Genomic DNA, 15,730 nt, shown 5'->3' with positions numbered 1-15,730 from the left:
AGTGGACAAGAAAGTGGTGTTTCGGTTTTAACGAACCGTATAATGTTATATAAAGTGAATGGTGATCTCTAATTAATTCTTCCAATTTTATTAAATCGTCTTCTATATAACTTGGTCTTAAAAGTAAATCGATTATTTGTAATAATATTATAAAAACTTTCCAGTGATCGTTGGAGAAAGGAATTAAATCGCCTACCATTAAAGGTAAAAAATTAGTAAAACACATAGTTTCACTAGCTGTCATTTTTAAGTTATAGTTTTTCAATCTACATAAATCTAGTGGTCCAGATTTATTTCCCACTTCAATTTCTCCAAATTGGAATAAAGATTTTCTGCTGTTAATACAATCTAACGTAACAATATTTTCTTGAATCAGCCCGAGAATTACATTAGACATATCGTAGACACATATGCCCTCGAAAATGTCATGCATAATATCAAAACAAAAATTTTCAGTGACGTTAAAATTTGGTAAAGATTCGAAGATACACTTGTTTTTAATACCTGTTTCTTGAAAATTATTTTCCAATACATTTGAGTTGTAATTCTCTTGGTTTCTTAAACTATCTAAATGCTGAATTGCGTCGAATTGCATTTGGGACTTTTTTCTTCTACATACCCGGCAAAATCTTTTAGAGTTAAATGATTGCACGTAGCCTAAAATACTATTAACTGCTAAATTATCTCCAATAATTACACCTAAAATAAAATGCACCTTCTGAACACTTTGTTGAACACAAATTTCAACCCCTTCTTCTAGAATTTTTAACTCTTCTACAAGATTGTGAAATGAAACTTCATTTCCACGTTCTTTTAAATCCTTTGATGGTATAAACGCAGCAGTTAATATATAATCAAGTTTTGACAACAAGTGCTGTGGCATTGAAGGAAAGCTAATATAACAACCACATATGGAAAATGTATGGGTTCCAAGAGGATTATTAATTTGAAAATCATCCATGTAAAGGACATAGGGAATAACTAAATTGTACTGATATTTTAATAATTTAGTTTTATATAACTCACCGTTTGTAAAATTTTGTAAAACAGGTGAATTTAGGAATTTTTTGGAGTTTTCTAATGTCAAATCTAAGAGATTTGGAATTTTAAAAAGGGCACTTATCATGAATTTCAGTGGCATTATATAAATATTGGATAACTTTGGACCTAAACTGGGATTTCCGCTGATAACAATTTCCGAGACTTGATTGCTAATTACATAAACCTTTGGATCATCATAAAAGTTTAGTTCTTTTAAAATTTTTAAAAGTCTATATTCCGTTCTAGTTTCTTCGAAAGGATTTTTACAAAAGTTTAGTAAGTACCTTAAGTCTTCATAATTTGGATGATCAGTTATATATTTTTCAATTGTACATGAAATGGATGAAAGCAGAATTGAAACAGAATGTTGTATTTCTATAACATGATTTCTAGGCATATAGCTTTGACCATGTAATTGTAAAGACAGATATAAGGTTTTCTTTTTCAAAACATTTAAATCCTTTTCTATTGTATTGTTGTTAATAACAGTTTCACTGTTTGTATAATCATTTTCTTTTGATGATGACATTTCAACTGGCACATTAATGGCTTTAACCATTGGTGGAGCTTTTGTGTGATTCTTGTGAAGTTTTTCTAAATGAATTCTGAATGACGTAAATTTTGTAAATGTTTGCTTACAGTTGTCCTGAACGCATTGTACTTTTAAAAATTTAGTGGACATTAAATGGTCTGTTTTCAAATGAGCTATTAAAAGATTTGCCTTATCAAAATGCTTACGGCAACGAAAGCAAATATACATTTTGAATTGTACTTTAATTATTGTTGCAGAAATTAATAAGTGAAGTCAAATTAACTGATTTTATATCATATACAGTATTAATTTCATAAAAATATTTTTGGATAAAAATCCATGGAATTTGGCAGGCATTTGGATATTTTAAAGAAAGTGCATGAAAAATTTTAAAACATGTATCTAAACATTCGAGGAACGATTGAAATTTTAACAAATTGTGGTTAAAAAAAACATAAAAACCTTTTATATTGAAATCGGACAAACCCTCCACAATTATAAATGGCTGTATAGTTAATCCAGCATTGTAATACTTTTCAGTGACTGTATCAATTTGCCTTTTATAATCGTTAATTGTCGGTAGTCGCAGTACGAAACTTTCCTGCGAATCAGCTATTGTTACTTTTTTTCGTAATTTACCGTTTCCACATTTAAACCTAGCAGGTGATGGTAAAACTGAATTCAACAGTATTGCGTATATATAATCTTGAGCATCTGCAACCGAAATATAAAATAAATATTACTTTTAATGTTTATGATAAATCAGGAATTAAAATTTACCTATGCTGCTTGCCGTCAAAACATTTGCGAAGAGTTGTTTGCAATGTTCGTTATGAATATTTTTCCCATAATAATTGTAAATTTTTTTCTTAAATTGGTCCCATTTAGAAAGTAGAAGATTGCCTTTCTGTGGATACATAATATCGAAATCAATGTTGACCTAAAACGAAACATTAGTATCCATATACAAATAAATAGCTCATGGCTACTTACCAATTCTGAAGCTCTTGCATCGGACAACTTCGTCCATTCAAGGAGAAATGTATGGCTACTTAAATTTTTTATATCTCTTTGCCGTATGTTAAAAGATCTTTTCCATTTTTCGCAGATCGATCCCCAATCATTACATTCTCTTAGTAAGGAAGCTTTCAATGAATTTTCAACTGATTCATCAATTTCGGGAACATCTTTGTTACAAAAATTAGGAGATGTGTGAGTTGCTGCTTTGCTTGTGCTAGGCTCGGAAATCAAAAGCTTTATTCTTTTGGACTTCTTGTTTCTATACTTGGCATAAAGTTTTCCGCTTGCGTTGTTCTTTCCTTTTCTTGAAATGTAATAATAATCCTAAAAATAAAGACATATTATAAGTTAAGAAACTACATAATCAGATACGTTGTTTATATTGTTAATCTTACCCTCATTTCGTTTTCAAGAGGAAAAACGGAACAAATTTCATCCAATATGCGCATATAGTCTTGAGTGTAAAGAGTAACATTGTTGGTTAAAATATCTTCAATAATTATATTAATTATATCATCTCTTTGCTCGTCACTTAATTTCTTATTAACGCTACTACATTCAAGCGCTAGTTTCCCCTTCGAGGTATGTGTTAACAATTCCGTTAGATCCTATATTAAATAAAAAAACTACATTAACTATGCTTACACAAATATTACTCTTACCTTACCTCTGACAAAATTCCTTTGGCTTTTGAGCAGTTCGAACCTGTAGTGTCGGGAGTACCAGGAGTACTTGCAGGTGTCTCGTTGCGTTTCCACCATTCACCTATTTTAGATGGAACTGACATAGTTTCGTCATCAATCCCGAGCTATTGTTATGACAATATTAATACTGAGTTCAACTCTGTAAAACAAATAATACGTACCTTTCGTTTTTTCCAAGCAAAGAGCTTTTCTCTGAATTCAACACGCAGTCCCAATGGTGGCACTGCTTCCTTTAAATCTTCTTTTTTCAAGTACTGCAAGCTGCGAAATGTTACATGTGATGCTAAAAGAACAAAAAAGAAAATTCTTTGTTAATTACACTGATTAACTGAAAAATTCATTTTTATTTACTTACCTTTTAATTGTTCAAAAAGCGACTCCATATTTATTCCTTTTAAGAACTCCCTTAACATATAATCGTCCTCATTGTTTTCCGCATCTTGACTGCTGCAATGGTTTGTATCGCGAACCACAACAATATTGCCATCGATTTCTAACAACTCACCAATGATATTTTGAGGATCTTGCGAATTATTATTCATTTTCAATAAATTTTTTGCACAATGCGTCCTTTCTCTTTCAATAACACGGAAAAAATGGTAAATATGCAGCCGATTGCACACGAGTAAAAAAAATGACAACGGTGGTGCATGATTCATACACGGTAGTTGCTAAAATGGCAACGATCGTGTACGATTCATGCACGTCGGTGTACAAAGTAACAACGGTGGTGCATCATTATGCAGGTGGTGGTGCATAATTCATACACGACCGGTGTCATATTGACAACGACCGTGTGTGAATCATGCACCACCGTTGTCATTTTTTACTCGTGTGTAATCGGCTGCAATTACCAATATTACAAATGGACAAATTAAGCACGGCTGTTGTTGGTACCGAAAGTTGACCACGTCTCGGTGTCAATTTGAGCACGTTCGTGCACAATTCACCAACAGCCGTTGTTGAAAAATATAACAACGGGTCGTTGCGAAAATGACAACATACGTGCTTGATTTCGCAACGGGATTTTTCCCTCAGTGTATAACCTATTGTTCCCATTTGGACTTATACATTACAGTAGGCTTGCCTGTGAACCTATTTCAAATACGCAAATCATGCATGTTTAAGTAGTTTCCATTTATACAGTAACAAGCTCCCTAAAAAAGAGAAAAAAACTCTCAGATCATTAATGATGTGTCAGTGCGTTTGTTTCTTGCTGGCTGTGTGTGTGGCAATCGGTCTGAGTCCGTGCCAAAATGCAAAAGGGAATGCCAACAGTCAGCCGTGAGTTGTGTCTTCTTTTTTCCGTATCCGTAGCAGTGTTTTTTTTTTTCTGAACACAAAAAAATCTGACGCTGATGCGTTTGATGTAGCTTATGTTAGAACTAGAGTTCCTCCGTGCGCTATTGTTATTTTCTTTTTATATTATATTTCCCTTTCCTTTTGTCTCTGTCCTGTGTGAAATGTTTGTGAAATAATGTGTCAACGTTAACGTCACATCTGAAAGACATCATCATCATCAGCAGCATCGTTGTGAGCAGCAGTGTCACATCATCTGCTCCCGCTTGCTTGCTCGTATGAAGTTAATGCTTTTGCTTCATTAGTTATTGCCGGCGGCAGCAGCTACGTCATGGATGCTAGGGTGTCAGCCGGAAAGAAGCAAAGGGAAGCCATCACACAGTTGGGTGGGTGGTAGGCCGGAGAGGAAAATGTTACACACATTTGTCCCTTAAGGCTATTCCCATACCGCATGTGACTGCTGCCGCCGTGTAAGTGTTTTGCAGAAGAAGCTTCACGCTGCTACCAGGCAACTGTGTAAGCAAAACAAGCGAGCGAGGGGTTAAGAATTCTAAGTGTTCCGAAATGGTTTTTAAAGTTGTCACTTTTAACACTCCAGCACTGATGTGGCGTAGACGGCTGTTTTGTTGTTTCAATTTCATTTCTTTTTTTTTTCGTTTTCTTTTTTCCCTCCTTGAAATGCTATGCCCGGAATTCGTGGGGCAACAAATCACAACTCAAATAGTTTTGATTAGTTCAGCCGTGTTATGGTTTGTGGAATTTCTTGTACAAATATGCTGTCGTTATTAGTCGTCTGTTGGGGTTCATGGAATTGATTTTTAATGATATCCAGCGGATGTGTTACACATTGTATCTATTGATATGGTTTTGTTTTTCTTGCCCAGCATTGGGAATTTATCTGCTGGCATTCCTCAAGGTTAATGACATTTTAATAGATCCAATTTACTCTTTGAGAATAATACATATTAGGTTCATTGCCTTCCATTTGGTAAATTGCATGAGGTTTGGAAGTGCAGAATGGTTTTCTTTTTGTATATTAATAGAGCGTGTTATTTTTTCTCATAATCAGGTTAGATTACTCTCAAACACACAACAAATATCTTAGGTATGATAATCCCAGTTTGAAATCAAGGTAAAGGATTTTGTGTTTAAAGAGACATATACTTTGAAAACTTTTAAGTCAAGGTAGAAAATCAACGAAGTTAGTCGATAGCAACTCTGATTCGTTGCTTTTAAAATCTTCTTTATATGGTAATTCAATACTGTTTAAAATATTAATAAAACAAGTAAGCAAAGGCTATAGTCGTGCGGGGTCGACCATGTGATACCCTACAACACTACAATATGTTCCAAGTCCCCTTATATCCAAATCTATTTTGGATGATTTCGTTTTTGAAGTAATGTCAAAGAGCTCTGCCCAGAGGCCAATATTTACGCACTCTGTAGTGTGGTTAAGTATTCAAAACAACTTCACACGAAAGTTGTGGTTCATTTTACAGCTAAATATAATCCAATGGTCATTCAAAATGCTAGACTTCTTCCCTGTCCCTGTCTTTAACTCTCTTCTGATGCGAAATTTCGTGTTGATTAGTTTTCAATTGTGGCCTATAGAGATACTACAAAATTGGAAAAATTTAATTTTTTTATCCCATTTGAACCTCTAAATGTACAAGCTTTAATTCTGACCCTATCCCTACCCCCATGCAAAAATCGAGAGGATCGGACGATAATTGCATTTAATACCCTCAGAACGTAGTGTTGCGGGGTGTAAAGATTTAGAAAATTTACAATTCACAATTGTAAGTCAAAATAAAAAAATCGTATGCGATAAAAAAATTGAACAAACAAAAGATATTAACTTTTTTATTAGAATATTTTCAGGATTTTCTTAGATTTTATTCTTTTCTGGCAAGATAACATTCCAAAAGATGGGAATTGTGAAAATCGACCCAGCGGTTTTTGATTTGTAAGCAGAATAAATAAGATCAATTATATCACATATATGTATATATTGTACCTATTTTGGTATATACCCGATATTTTGGCTACTCGCATCGCATGTATTAGTGATTTGGCTAGGATTAAAAATATTCCTATTTTCTTGCATAAAAGTTAGGGTCTATTTTACCCGCTAATTATTGTCCGATGGCCGCACAAATTGGTAATAAATTCTAACTCCATGTAAATTTTCGCGCCGATTGGTTCATAATTGTCGTCTATGTAGCAACTGCAAAATCAGGAAAACTTTTTGTTTTTGTCCATTTCAATCCTAAATACCGTGCGATCGTCTGCAAAAACAATATTATGACCCTAGTCCCACCTCCATTCTAAATTTGGTGAAGATCGGGAAATAACTGCGACTTGTTGAGTGATTACAAATTAACATGGACAGACGACTCAGCTCGGCGAGATAGGAAGATCCATATATACTTTTTATTCCATATATACTTTCGTAAACCACAAGTGGCTATCGTTAGAGCACTCCAGCATTTAAATGTGAATGAATCTTCTGTGTCTCGTACCATCGCTCGTTACCGTGATACTGGTAGCATAGCCCAACGTCAAGGAAGTGGGCGGAAGAAATAACAACAACATCAGCAGAAATGGTTCGAGAAGTAAAAAAAGCGACTTAATCGAAACCCGCGTCGCAGTGACCGAAAAATGGCTCGTGAGCTGAACATATCGCAATATTCCATTCGACAAATATTGAAAAATGAGCTCAGGGTATGACCATTGAAATTCTAATAAGTTCAAGAATTTACACCGCAACAAAAAGAAAATAGACTCAAAAGGGCTAAAGAGTTGCTTCGCTTGGCCGAAAGTGGTGACCTGCCGAATTTAGTTTTGCAGATGAGAAAATATTCGTTGTCCAGCAGCTTGTAAACAAATAAAATGATCGTGTTTACTTGCCAAAGAGGTCAGATGAAAATATGCACCTTCGGTTGGCACCTTCGGTTGGGTGATGGTGTAGGCCGCCATAACAGGCGATGGTCGCTCTCCGCTCGTATTAATTGACCCTGGCGTCTGAATAAATGCCGAATATTATCGCGAAAATATTCTGGAGGATGTAATATAGCCTTGGGCACGCAAACATTTTGGCCGCAGACCTTGGACAGTCCTACAGAACTCAGCACCCTCGCACTCTGCTCGCGCCACCCAAGAATGGTTACAAAATGAGGTTCCTCGCTTCATTTCCAGCGCACAATGTCCACCAAAATCTCCGGAAACCAATCCGTTGGACTATTGTGTCTGGAGTATTTTGGAAACCAAGGTTGGCACTAAAAAATACCAAAGTGTCGATCTCCTCAAGCAAACGCTTCGCCGGGAATGGGCCAAAATACCGCAGAGCAACATTCGGACAGCGTGTGGCGGTATAAAACCAGAGAGGAAAAATCAAAAGTAGAGGGACTTAAACACCTAAGCGGATGAAACATATATATATGGAAGCTATAGCTATATCTGAACCGATCTTCACCGAATTTGATGTACCTTCTTCTACACTGAATTCGGTCAGATGTGCCAAATTTCAGGACATTTGGACTAATATTGGTGCACAATTAACCCGAAATCGGTTGAAGATATATAGCGGAGATATATCCAAATCTGAACCGATCTTGATACAATTTGATAGAGGTATTTCCGAGCTCTATAAAATATCTGGTACCAAGTATCATTGTTGTCCAATGCATATTATGAATGTGAGGAACTTATGCACCAAATCGAATGAAACATATATATAGGAGCTATAGCTATATCTGAACCGATTTTGACCAACATTTGATATACTTGCTTCTTGACTAAATTCGGTGGGATGTGCAAAAAATTCAGGTCATTCGGACTGATATTGGTCATTTAGTTTACAATTAACCCGAAATAGATTGAAGATATATATGGGAGCAATATGTAAATTTGAGCCGATTCTCATTAATTTCAATAGGGTTCATCCTTAGGCCAAACAAATATTTTTTGTATAATTTCAGCTCAATTGCATAATAAATACAACTTGCATTTTCTTCCCAATAATATAAGGACAGACATGGACAGACGGACTGACATGCATAAATAAACTCAGAAAGTGATTCTATGCAGATCCTCAAAAATACATATGGGTCTATCTCGCTTCCTTCTCCATGTTACAAACAAAGACATAATACACATTCCATTATGTGGTGTAGGGTATAAAAATAGCATGCGATAAAATAAATGACAAAAAGTGAAAAAATATAACAAAAAATATTCACTTATTTATTGGCATATTCTTACGCGATTTTCTTAGATTTTATTCTTTTCTGGCAATATGCCTTTCGAAATTTGTGAGAATTGACAAAATCCGTCCAGCCGTTCTTGAGTTATAAGCGGCCTAACTAACATCCCTTTAATTAGTTTAATTTAATTAGTATTTTGCAATATATGTGATATCTTGAATATGAGCATCAGTGTAACGGTCAGAAGTTATATTTTCGTGTATTTGCGATATACAATAATAGGCTTCTATTCTGACCCTAGCCCCACCTCCACGCTAAATTTTGTTAGAATCGGGCTATAATTTCGGCCTTTAGAGTGATTACACATTAACATATACAGACGGAAAGACGGACGGACTGACATGCATATCTAGATCGACTCAGCTCTCGAGATAGGAGGTGTTACATAATTTTTTGCCCTATCAAACATATGCCCCCCAGCAAATATTGTTGTTAAAATCTTAAAAATGCAGAAAATACAGAGTCACCGTTATATTGGGGTCCATACGAAAACGTGGATGTGCTCAGAAAAATTTTACCATATGCCATTACAATATTCAGGTAAGAAATATACGAACCCCTGGACCTGCATGGACAATTTTCTGCAATAGACTGTAGTACACATTAGAAATTTCAAATACCAATTCCGGTGAAACATGTAGCTAAAATTATCAAAATACCGAAAAGAAGAAGGTACCGTTATATGGGTGATATACGAAGATCTGGACCTGCATAAGCAATTTATTGTCGGTGGCTGTAATACATATTAGGAAAATAATGTTCGAAATTTGAAACCATTCTGGTGAATAATGTAGGTAAAATCAACGAAATACGCAATTTAGGGAGGTACCATGATATGGGGGCTATACGAAGACCTGGACCTACGTAGACAATTTACTGTCACAGGCTGTAGTACATATTAGGAACTTCAAATACGAAATTAGAACCTACTTCAATTCTTTATTCTGAATATGCACGTCAACGAAATCAGCATCAATGTAAATTTCAGAGGTGCCATATTCATTTATCACTCTTATCTACAGAGTGATTATAAATTAACGTAGACCGTCGAACGGACGGAGGGACACACATAAGCTCTGTTCGCCGAGATATGAAGATCATTATACTTACGATCAATATTTCGATGGGTTACAAACTTTTTAATCCAATCAAACGTATAATACCCTCAACACATACTCTTAATGTTGCATTATATAGAATGTGTTTAGTAAGGTGTTTTGAATTTGTCACTGAGGTCAAAATGGAATAATAAATGCATTATTTGACATCGGGATTTGGCGTTTCCCTAATTTCCATTATTCCAAAATCTCTTGAACATATGAAGAAAATAACATAAAATTTTCCATATATCCAAGGCCAAACACATGCCATTTAAAAATGTTCGTATTATATTCACTTTAGAGTACTTCATCCGCTGTAATTAAATATCATTTAATTAGAAATAAAAACACGAAATCCCCTGCCACCCAATAACCCTTTAAAATTTAATATTCATTAACTAGAAAGCTAATATTTACTTCGAACGAACTCTATAGCTTTAAGCCTTTCATTTGTAATTAGGTGTCTCGCCCAGAAAAAAAAATCAATTTGTAACAAACACTTGACAAGAAAATTGTCTTCGTAAAAATTTTGTCCACCACCAACTGCTTAGCTGGACTCAAGGCAATAACAGTAACCAATAACCATAGCTACCAATGTCATACCGTCACAAATGAGCCTTAACAAGTTAACCACCACAACCACTTCTGTTTTCAATAACAATGACCTATGCTGACATTTTGGTGTAATTGAAACCAGCAACCCCCTCTCTCCCTCTCACCAACTGAAAGACCAAGAAACATGATTTGTTGACAATATAAATAATGTTAAACTAATCACTTTCCAATTTGTTTACTCGCTGTAAATAAACCTGAATAATTTTAAATTAGTTTTTGTCCAGCTGAAATCCTCTCGTGTTACAATCCAAAACTCAAATGATCAAATATCCATGGCCAACGGCCAACTGCAGTCCGACAACGGCAACAACAACCCCATACATACTCCAAGCGTCGTCCTTGCCTCACAGTCATGGCCATCATCATCATGACGACACTCGCCTGCTCGTGCTTTCATTTTCATTTTCATTGCTTTGCTCTTTGCTGCCCTGCACTTTCCGCTGTTGGCTGTTGTAACTCATTACGGACTTAATTAAAGGTAAAATAACCTAAATTAATCAGCACCTGCATACAAACCTAGTTAGTAAAAGGCCATTGGCTAAGTACATTAGTTTAGAGGCAACACTAACTTTGCTTGACAGCTACCACAAGGGCTTGCCGGCTGGCCGGCTTGATGGCCCGTAGATAGATAGTTGGCTGTTGTTGGTCGTGCAGAGTGTGGTTGGAGGAAACGTTTGATTTCAGCTGGCATACGCTGTATAGTCGTCCACTGTCAGTGCGAAAGGGGGAAATGCATAAAAGCACAGCGCTCGGTACACATTACACTAACATATCAAGATTACTTCCGGTTCAGTTGGTGCATACGTCCAGAGAGGTAAATTGCTGCAGTCCGTGTGTGTGTGTTGCACTGCTGCTGCTGTCGTTGTCGGCTGCCTGATTGTTGGCGTTTGCAAGGGCCGGACAACTCATTTGCTCGTCTCGTCCCACATTACTGTTGTTTGTTTTACTTTTTTACCTCATTTCATTTTAACGTGTTTGTTTAATGCTTTGGTTTTTACCCATCTTTTTTATTTTTTGAACAAAAGTCTTGACTTACAATACCGATTGAAAGCAAAGAGTTAATCAAACCGAGCACAGTGGCATGGAATGGAAACAGGTTGAATTAAGGTAAATTCGGCTAGGCCAAATCCTGCACTTTTCGGGAACGGGGTTTACAGTATTGTGATATGATATTCGATAGGAAATGCCACCTTGTCACTGAGGTTTTACCTGTTTGAAATAATGTCGCATAGTCCTGTAAAAGTTTTATCTTGGCTCTTGACCGAAACCACAAAGTCGTGCAAATCTTTGAAGCATTTGCCCTATACATGTTTACGTCCTATGCCGTATTTAAGAATATTCAAAACAATATTTGAAAATGTAGATGTCTCTATATGAATTATGTTTTTCCGATATTAGGCTACATATGTGCGTCTTTCATATATTTGTGATTCCTGTAATTTTGGTATTTTTTTCACACAAAAGTTGTGGGCAATATTTACACGCTATATATTATTCGTTGGTCTTTCAAAATTCTTGGCTTCTGCCCTGTCCTTAATTCTAACCTACCCAAAATTTTCATGTCTCCTGGTCCGTAGTTGAGACCTGTAGGGTCATTTTTCAAAACAATAGCCTTCTATTCCGATCCTAACCTTATCCCCATGCAAAATTTCGTGAAGATCAGGCGATATTTGCGGCCTGAATATTGTACTCCAAAGATGTAGTGTTGTAAGGTTGAAAAATATTACAAAATGTACAAAACAATATTGTAAGTCAAATTGAAATCAGTAAGGAAAAATCAAAAGTCGGGCGGGGCGACCATAAGCTCCCGTAACAAAAAAATTTATTTGAAGTAGATCATTCTACCTATGAAGATTTGGCTTTAGAGCAGTTATAATTTGGTTTCAGAAGGAACTTATATATGGGAGTCATATCCAATTCTGAATCGATTTTAAATGAATTTGACGGAGATATTTTTACCTTTTGTACCAAATAACATTACTAATGCATGATACCATTTCGAGAAGGATAATAATAAAAAAATTGTCGGAGCTGAGTTCCACTAACTGCCAAATTTTATCGAGATCGGTTCAGATTTTTATATAGTTTGGATATACGTCTTCATCCGATTTTACGTTGATTGCTTGCCATACAGTAATATCAATCCAAATTGCATGGATTTTTTCATATTCAGCCGAATTTTACCATTTGGCGAAACTAGGTCCGGTATATCTATTGCTCCAATAAATATTCTTTAACGTAATTCTTATGGAAGACATATCTTGCACTATACAGTAATTGTATTTGGTTCATAGTTGTTGGGATCTACTTCACATAAATTCCCAACATAAACTTTTTTGTTACGGCAGCTCTACTAAATACGCATATTGGTATAAGGTATCATATAGTCGGTCCGCCCGACTTTTGACCTTTCCTTACTGTTTTTTTTTTCTTTGAAAGGGGAATGGCCGTTTCGTTATTGGGCCATGTTGAGCAGATATTTTTTCTCAAACATTGAAGATGAGGATATTGGCAACAATTGGTTTCAATTGGACGGCGCTACGTGTCACCCACGTAAAGTTATTTAACGCAGCCTTTATATGTTATGCAAAATTTTATATTCAAGCCTTTCCGAAGTCATAATACGCACTTACAGCAGTGATCTTTAATACGACAGATAATATTCACCTAAAAAAGTTCGTCAAAAAACTAAACCACATAAAGGTCTATTTGTGTTGTATGTTATCATACGGCAGATTCCACTCGACTTTTGTTATATTCTTATGGTTTGGAACAACTGGTATGCATAAAAGCAAAGCGGAATTCGGTACTGTGTTGCTTCTAGCTCTGCGAAAGTGAGCTCTTTTTATCAGTCTCTGAAGACTAATTACCTATTCTGCCGCGTTCCATATATTTTTTTTTAAATACTCAAGAATTATAGGAGATTTTTCGGGACATCTAATATCTCCTTTTATAAACTCTACCATGAATGGGTGTATTCTAAGTTTATCATTACGTTTGTAATACCTCGAAACATACATTTGTAGGGTTGAAAAACATTCGCATATCTTTTTTTTTTTTGTATCCGATTTGAAGGGGAAAAATGCATTTCACATATCTCTAAATGTAATTAACAAAGATTCATTGACTTTTATTTTTTCCCAGGACGTTTGGTATTTATTCATTTTCAATCCGAACCAGTAAGAAAGGTCAATTTAGACGATCAAAAAACAAAATTATATTGGAAATGTATGTGAATTAGATGATACCAATTATGAACGTTATTTGATGAACGTTAATGGCTTCAGAGTAGTCGCAATTTCTGAACTACAGGTTGATATAAAAACAAGTAAGCAAAGGCTATAGTAGTGCGGAGCCGACTATGTTATACCCTACAACACTACAATACGTTAGAATCCCCCTTATGTCCAAATCCATATTGGAAGATTTCGCTTTTGACATTTTTACAGATAAATATAATCCAATGGTCATCCAAAATGTTAGAATTCTTCCCTGTCCTTAACTCTCTTCACAGGCGTGTCGATTGGCTTCAATTGTGTGATCGGAAAAACATTTCTGTTTTTGGTTAATTTGAACCCCTAAATATTTTGCAATCATCTCCAAAAGCAAGAAACCTCTCTGTATCTCCAAATTTAGACTCATCTATATGATTTGCATGTCTACCACATTTGGCTATATTCGTCAACGATTCGTCAGCATAAAAGAGCCAGAAGTTCGCCTTTTGTGTATTTCGGATATCGCCTGTAAGTAAAGTTGGTATTTTTTACGCAAAAGTAGTGGTCCCGCTGTCCTAAACTCTAACTTTATGCGAGATTTCATATCCTTTGGTTTCTATTTGTGACCTTTATAACGACTGCAAAATCAGGAATATTTTTAGTTGTTTGTCCATTTCAACCTCCAAATATATTGCGAACATCTTTGGAAATAATTCGCCTAGCCCTTCTGAGCCCAACCCTACCCTTGTGAAAATTTTCGTGAGGATCGGACGATATTTGCAATACTTATATAATATCTCCAACCTGTGTTGTAAGCTGAAAAAATATTACAAAATATTATAAGTCAAATTGAAAAAATCGCATGCGATAAAAAATATGAAAAAATAAAAATTTGTCACAAAATACTACAAAATCTATATTAACATCATTATTGGCATATTTTTGTGCTACTTTTTTTTAGGTTTTATACTTTTATGTTAAGAGGGCATTCTGAATTGACAAAATTTGTCAAAATCGGTCCAGCCATTCTTGAGATATAAGCATTCTAACTAACATCCCCTTCCTTTGTATATACATACACATTGTATATATTTCGCTATATATAACCGATATATTTACTACCGGCCATCTACGTAACGGTCAGAACTGACCTGTTCGTCTATTTCCGATTTCGCCGGGATTTAAAATATTCGCGGTTTATGGAAAATTTGACTTTTATTTAACACAAATATTGTGGCTAAATAAATATTATGCGATCATCTCCAAAAGAAATAGGGTTCTATTCTGACCCTAGCCCCACCGTCATTCTAAATTTCGTGAAGATCGAACCATAATTGCGACCTGTAGAGTGATTACAAATTAACAAGGACAGACGGACAGACGGACGGACAGACATACATAGCTTGATCGACTCAGCTCGGCGAGATAGGAAGATCCATATATACTTTCCTATGTGGGAAACGAATATTTCGTGGTGTTACATAATTTTTGGCCCAATCAAACTTATAATACCCCCAACACATAGTGTTCAAAGACATAGAAGTATAAAGATAGGACAAGACAGAGTAAAATATGGCAACCCTGTGAAAAATACCTCTGTTGTTATGATGTCGTAACAACATAGTTACCAATGTTAAGAAATTTAAACCGCTAAGACAGTGTGCAATCATTTGGGAAGGTATATGGAATACAATTTTGAAACCAATATTTTGGATTATCCAAACTTTTACTTGTCATTCTTTCCTATAATTGTGTTTTTTATATTAACATGCCTTTGTCATATGCTGTTATTCAAAGCAGTACAGCCACAAACCATTTGCTCAGAATGCATTTTGTCTAGTCTTTACCATTTAAGGTCTTTGTAGTGTTGTAGGGTATGAAAAAAAGTATCGAATTGGTCACAATTGGCACGAGTTATGGTCTTCAAACGCCCAATTTA

At 35.4% G+C, this 15,730-nt stretch overlaps 1 protein-coding gene across 1 annotated transcript; it reads right to left on the bottom strand.

The window, feature by feature from the left end:
* Positions 1 to 1,078: 1,078 nt before the first annotated feature.
* LOC131805696 (uncharacterized) lies at positions 1,079 to 4,335 on the bottom strand. The gene is made up of 5 exons (XM_059129219.1): positions 3,459 to 4,335; positions 3,261 to 3,401; positions 2,989 to 3,201; positions 2,567 to 2,917; positions 1,079 to 2,513 (listed from the first exon to the last, which is right to left on the bottom strand). The coding sequence occupies exons 2-5, from the start codon at positions 3,378 to 3,380 to the stop codon at positions 2,343 to 2,345; spliced, it is 855 nt and encodes a 284-aa protein (XP_058985202.1). The 5' UTR covers positions 3,381 to 3,401; positions 3,459 to 4,335; the 3' UTR covers positions 1,079 to 2,342.
* Between the last annotated feature and the right edge of the window lie 11,395 nt (positions 4,336 to 15,730).

The sequence above is a fragment of the Musca domestica genome, unplaced genomic scaffold (genome assembly GCF_030504385.1).
Source record: "Musca domestica strain aabys unplaced genomic scaffold, Musca_domestica.polishedcontigs.V.1.1 6, whole genome shotgun sequence".
Classification (NCBI taxonomy): Eukaryota; Metazoa; Arthropoda; class Insecta; order Diptera; family Muscidae; genus Musca; species Musca domestica.
The sequence above is the reverse complement of the archived record's forward strand: the minus strand, read 5'-3'. Positions and strand labels throughout refer to the sequence as shown.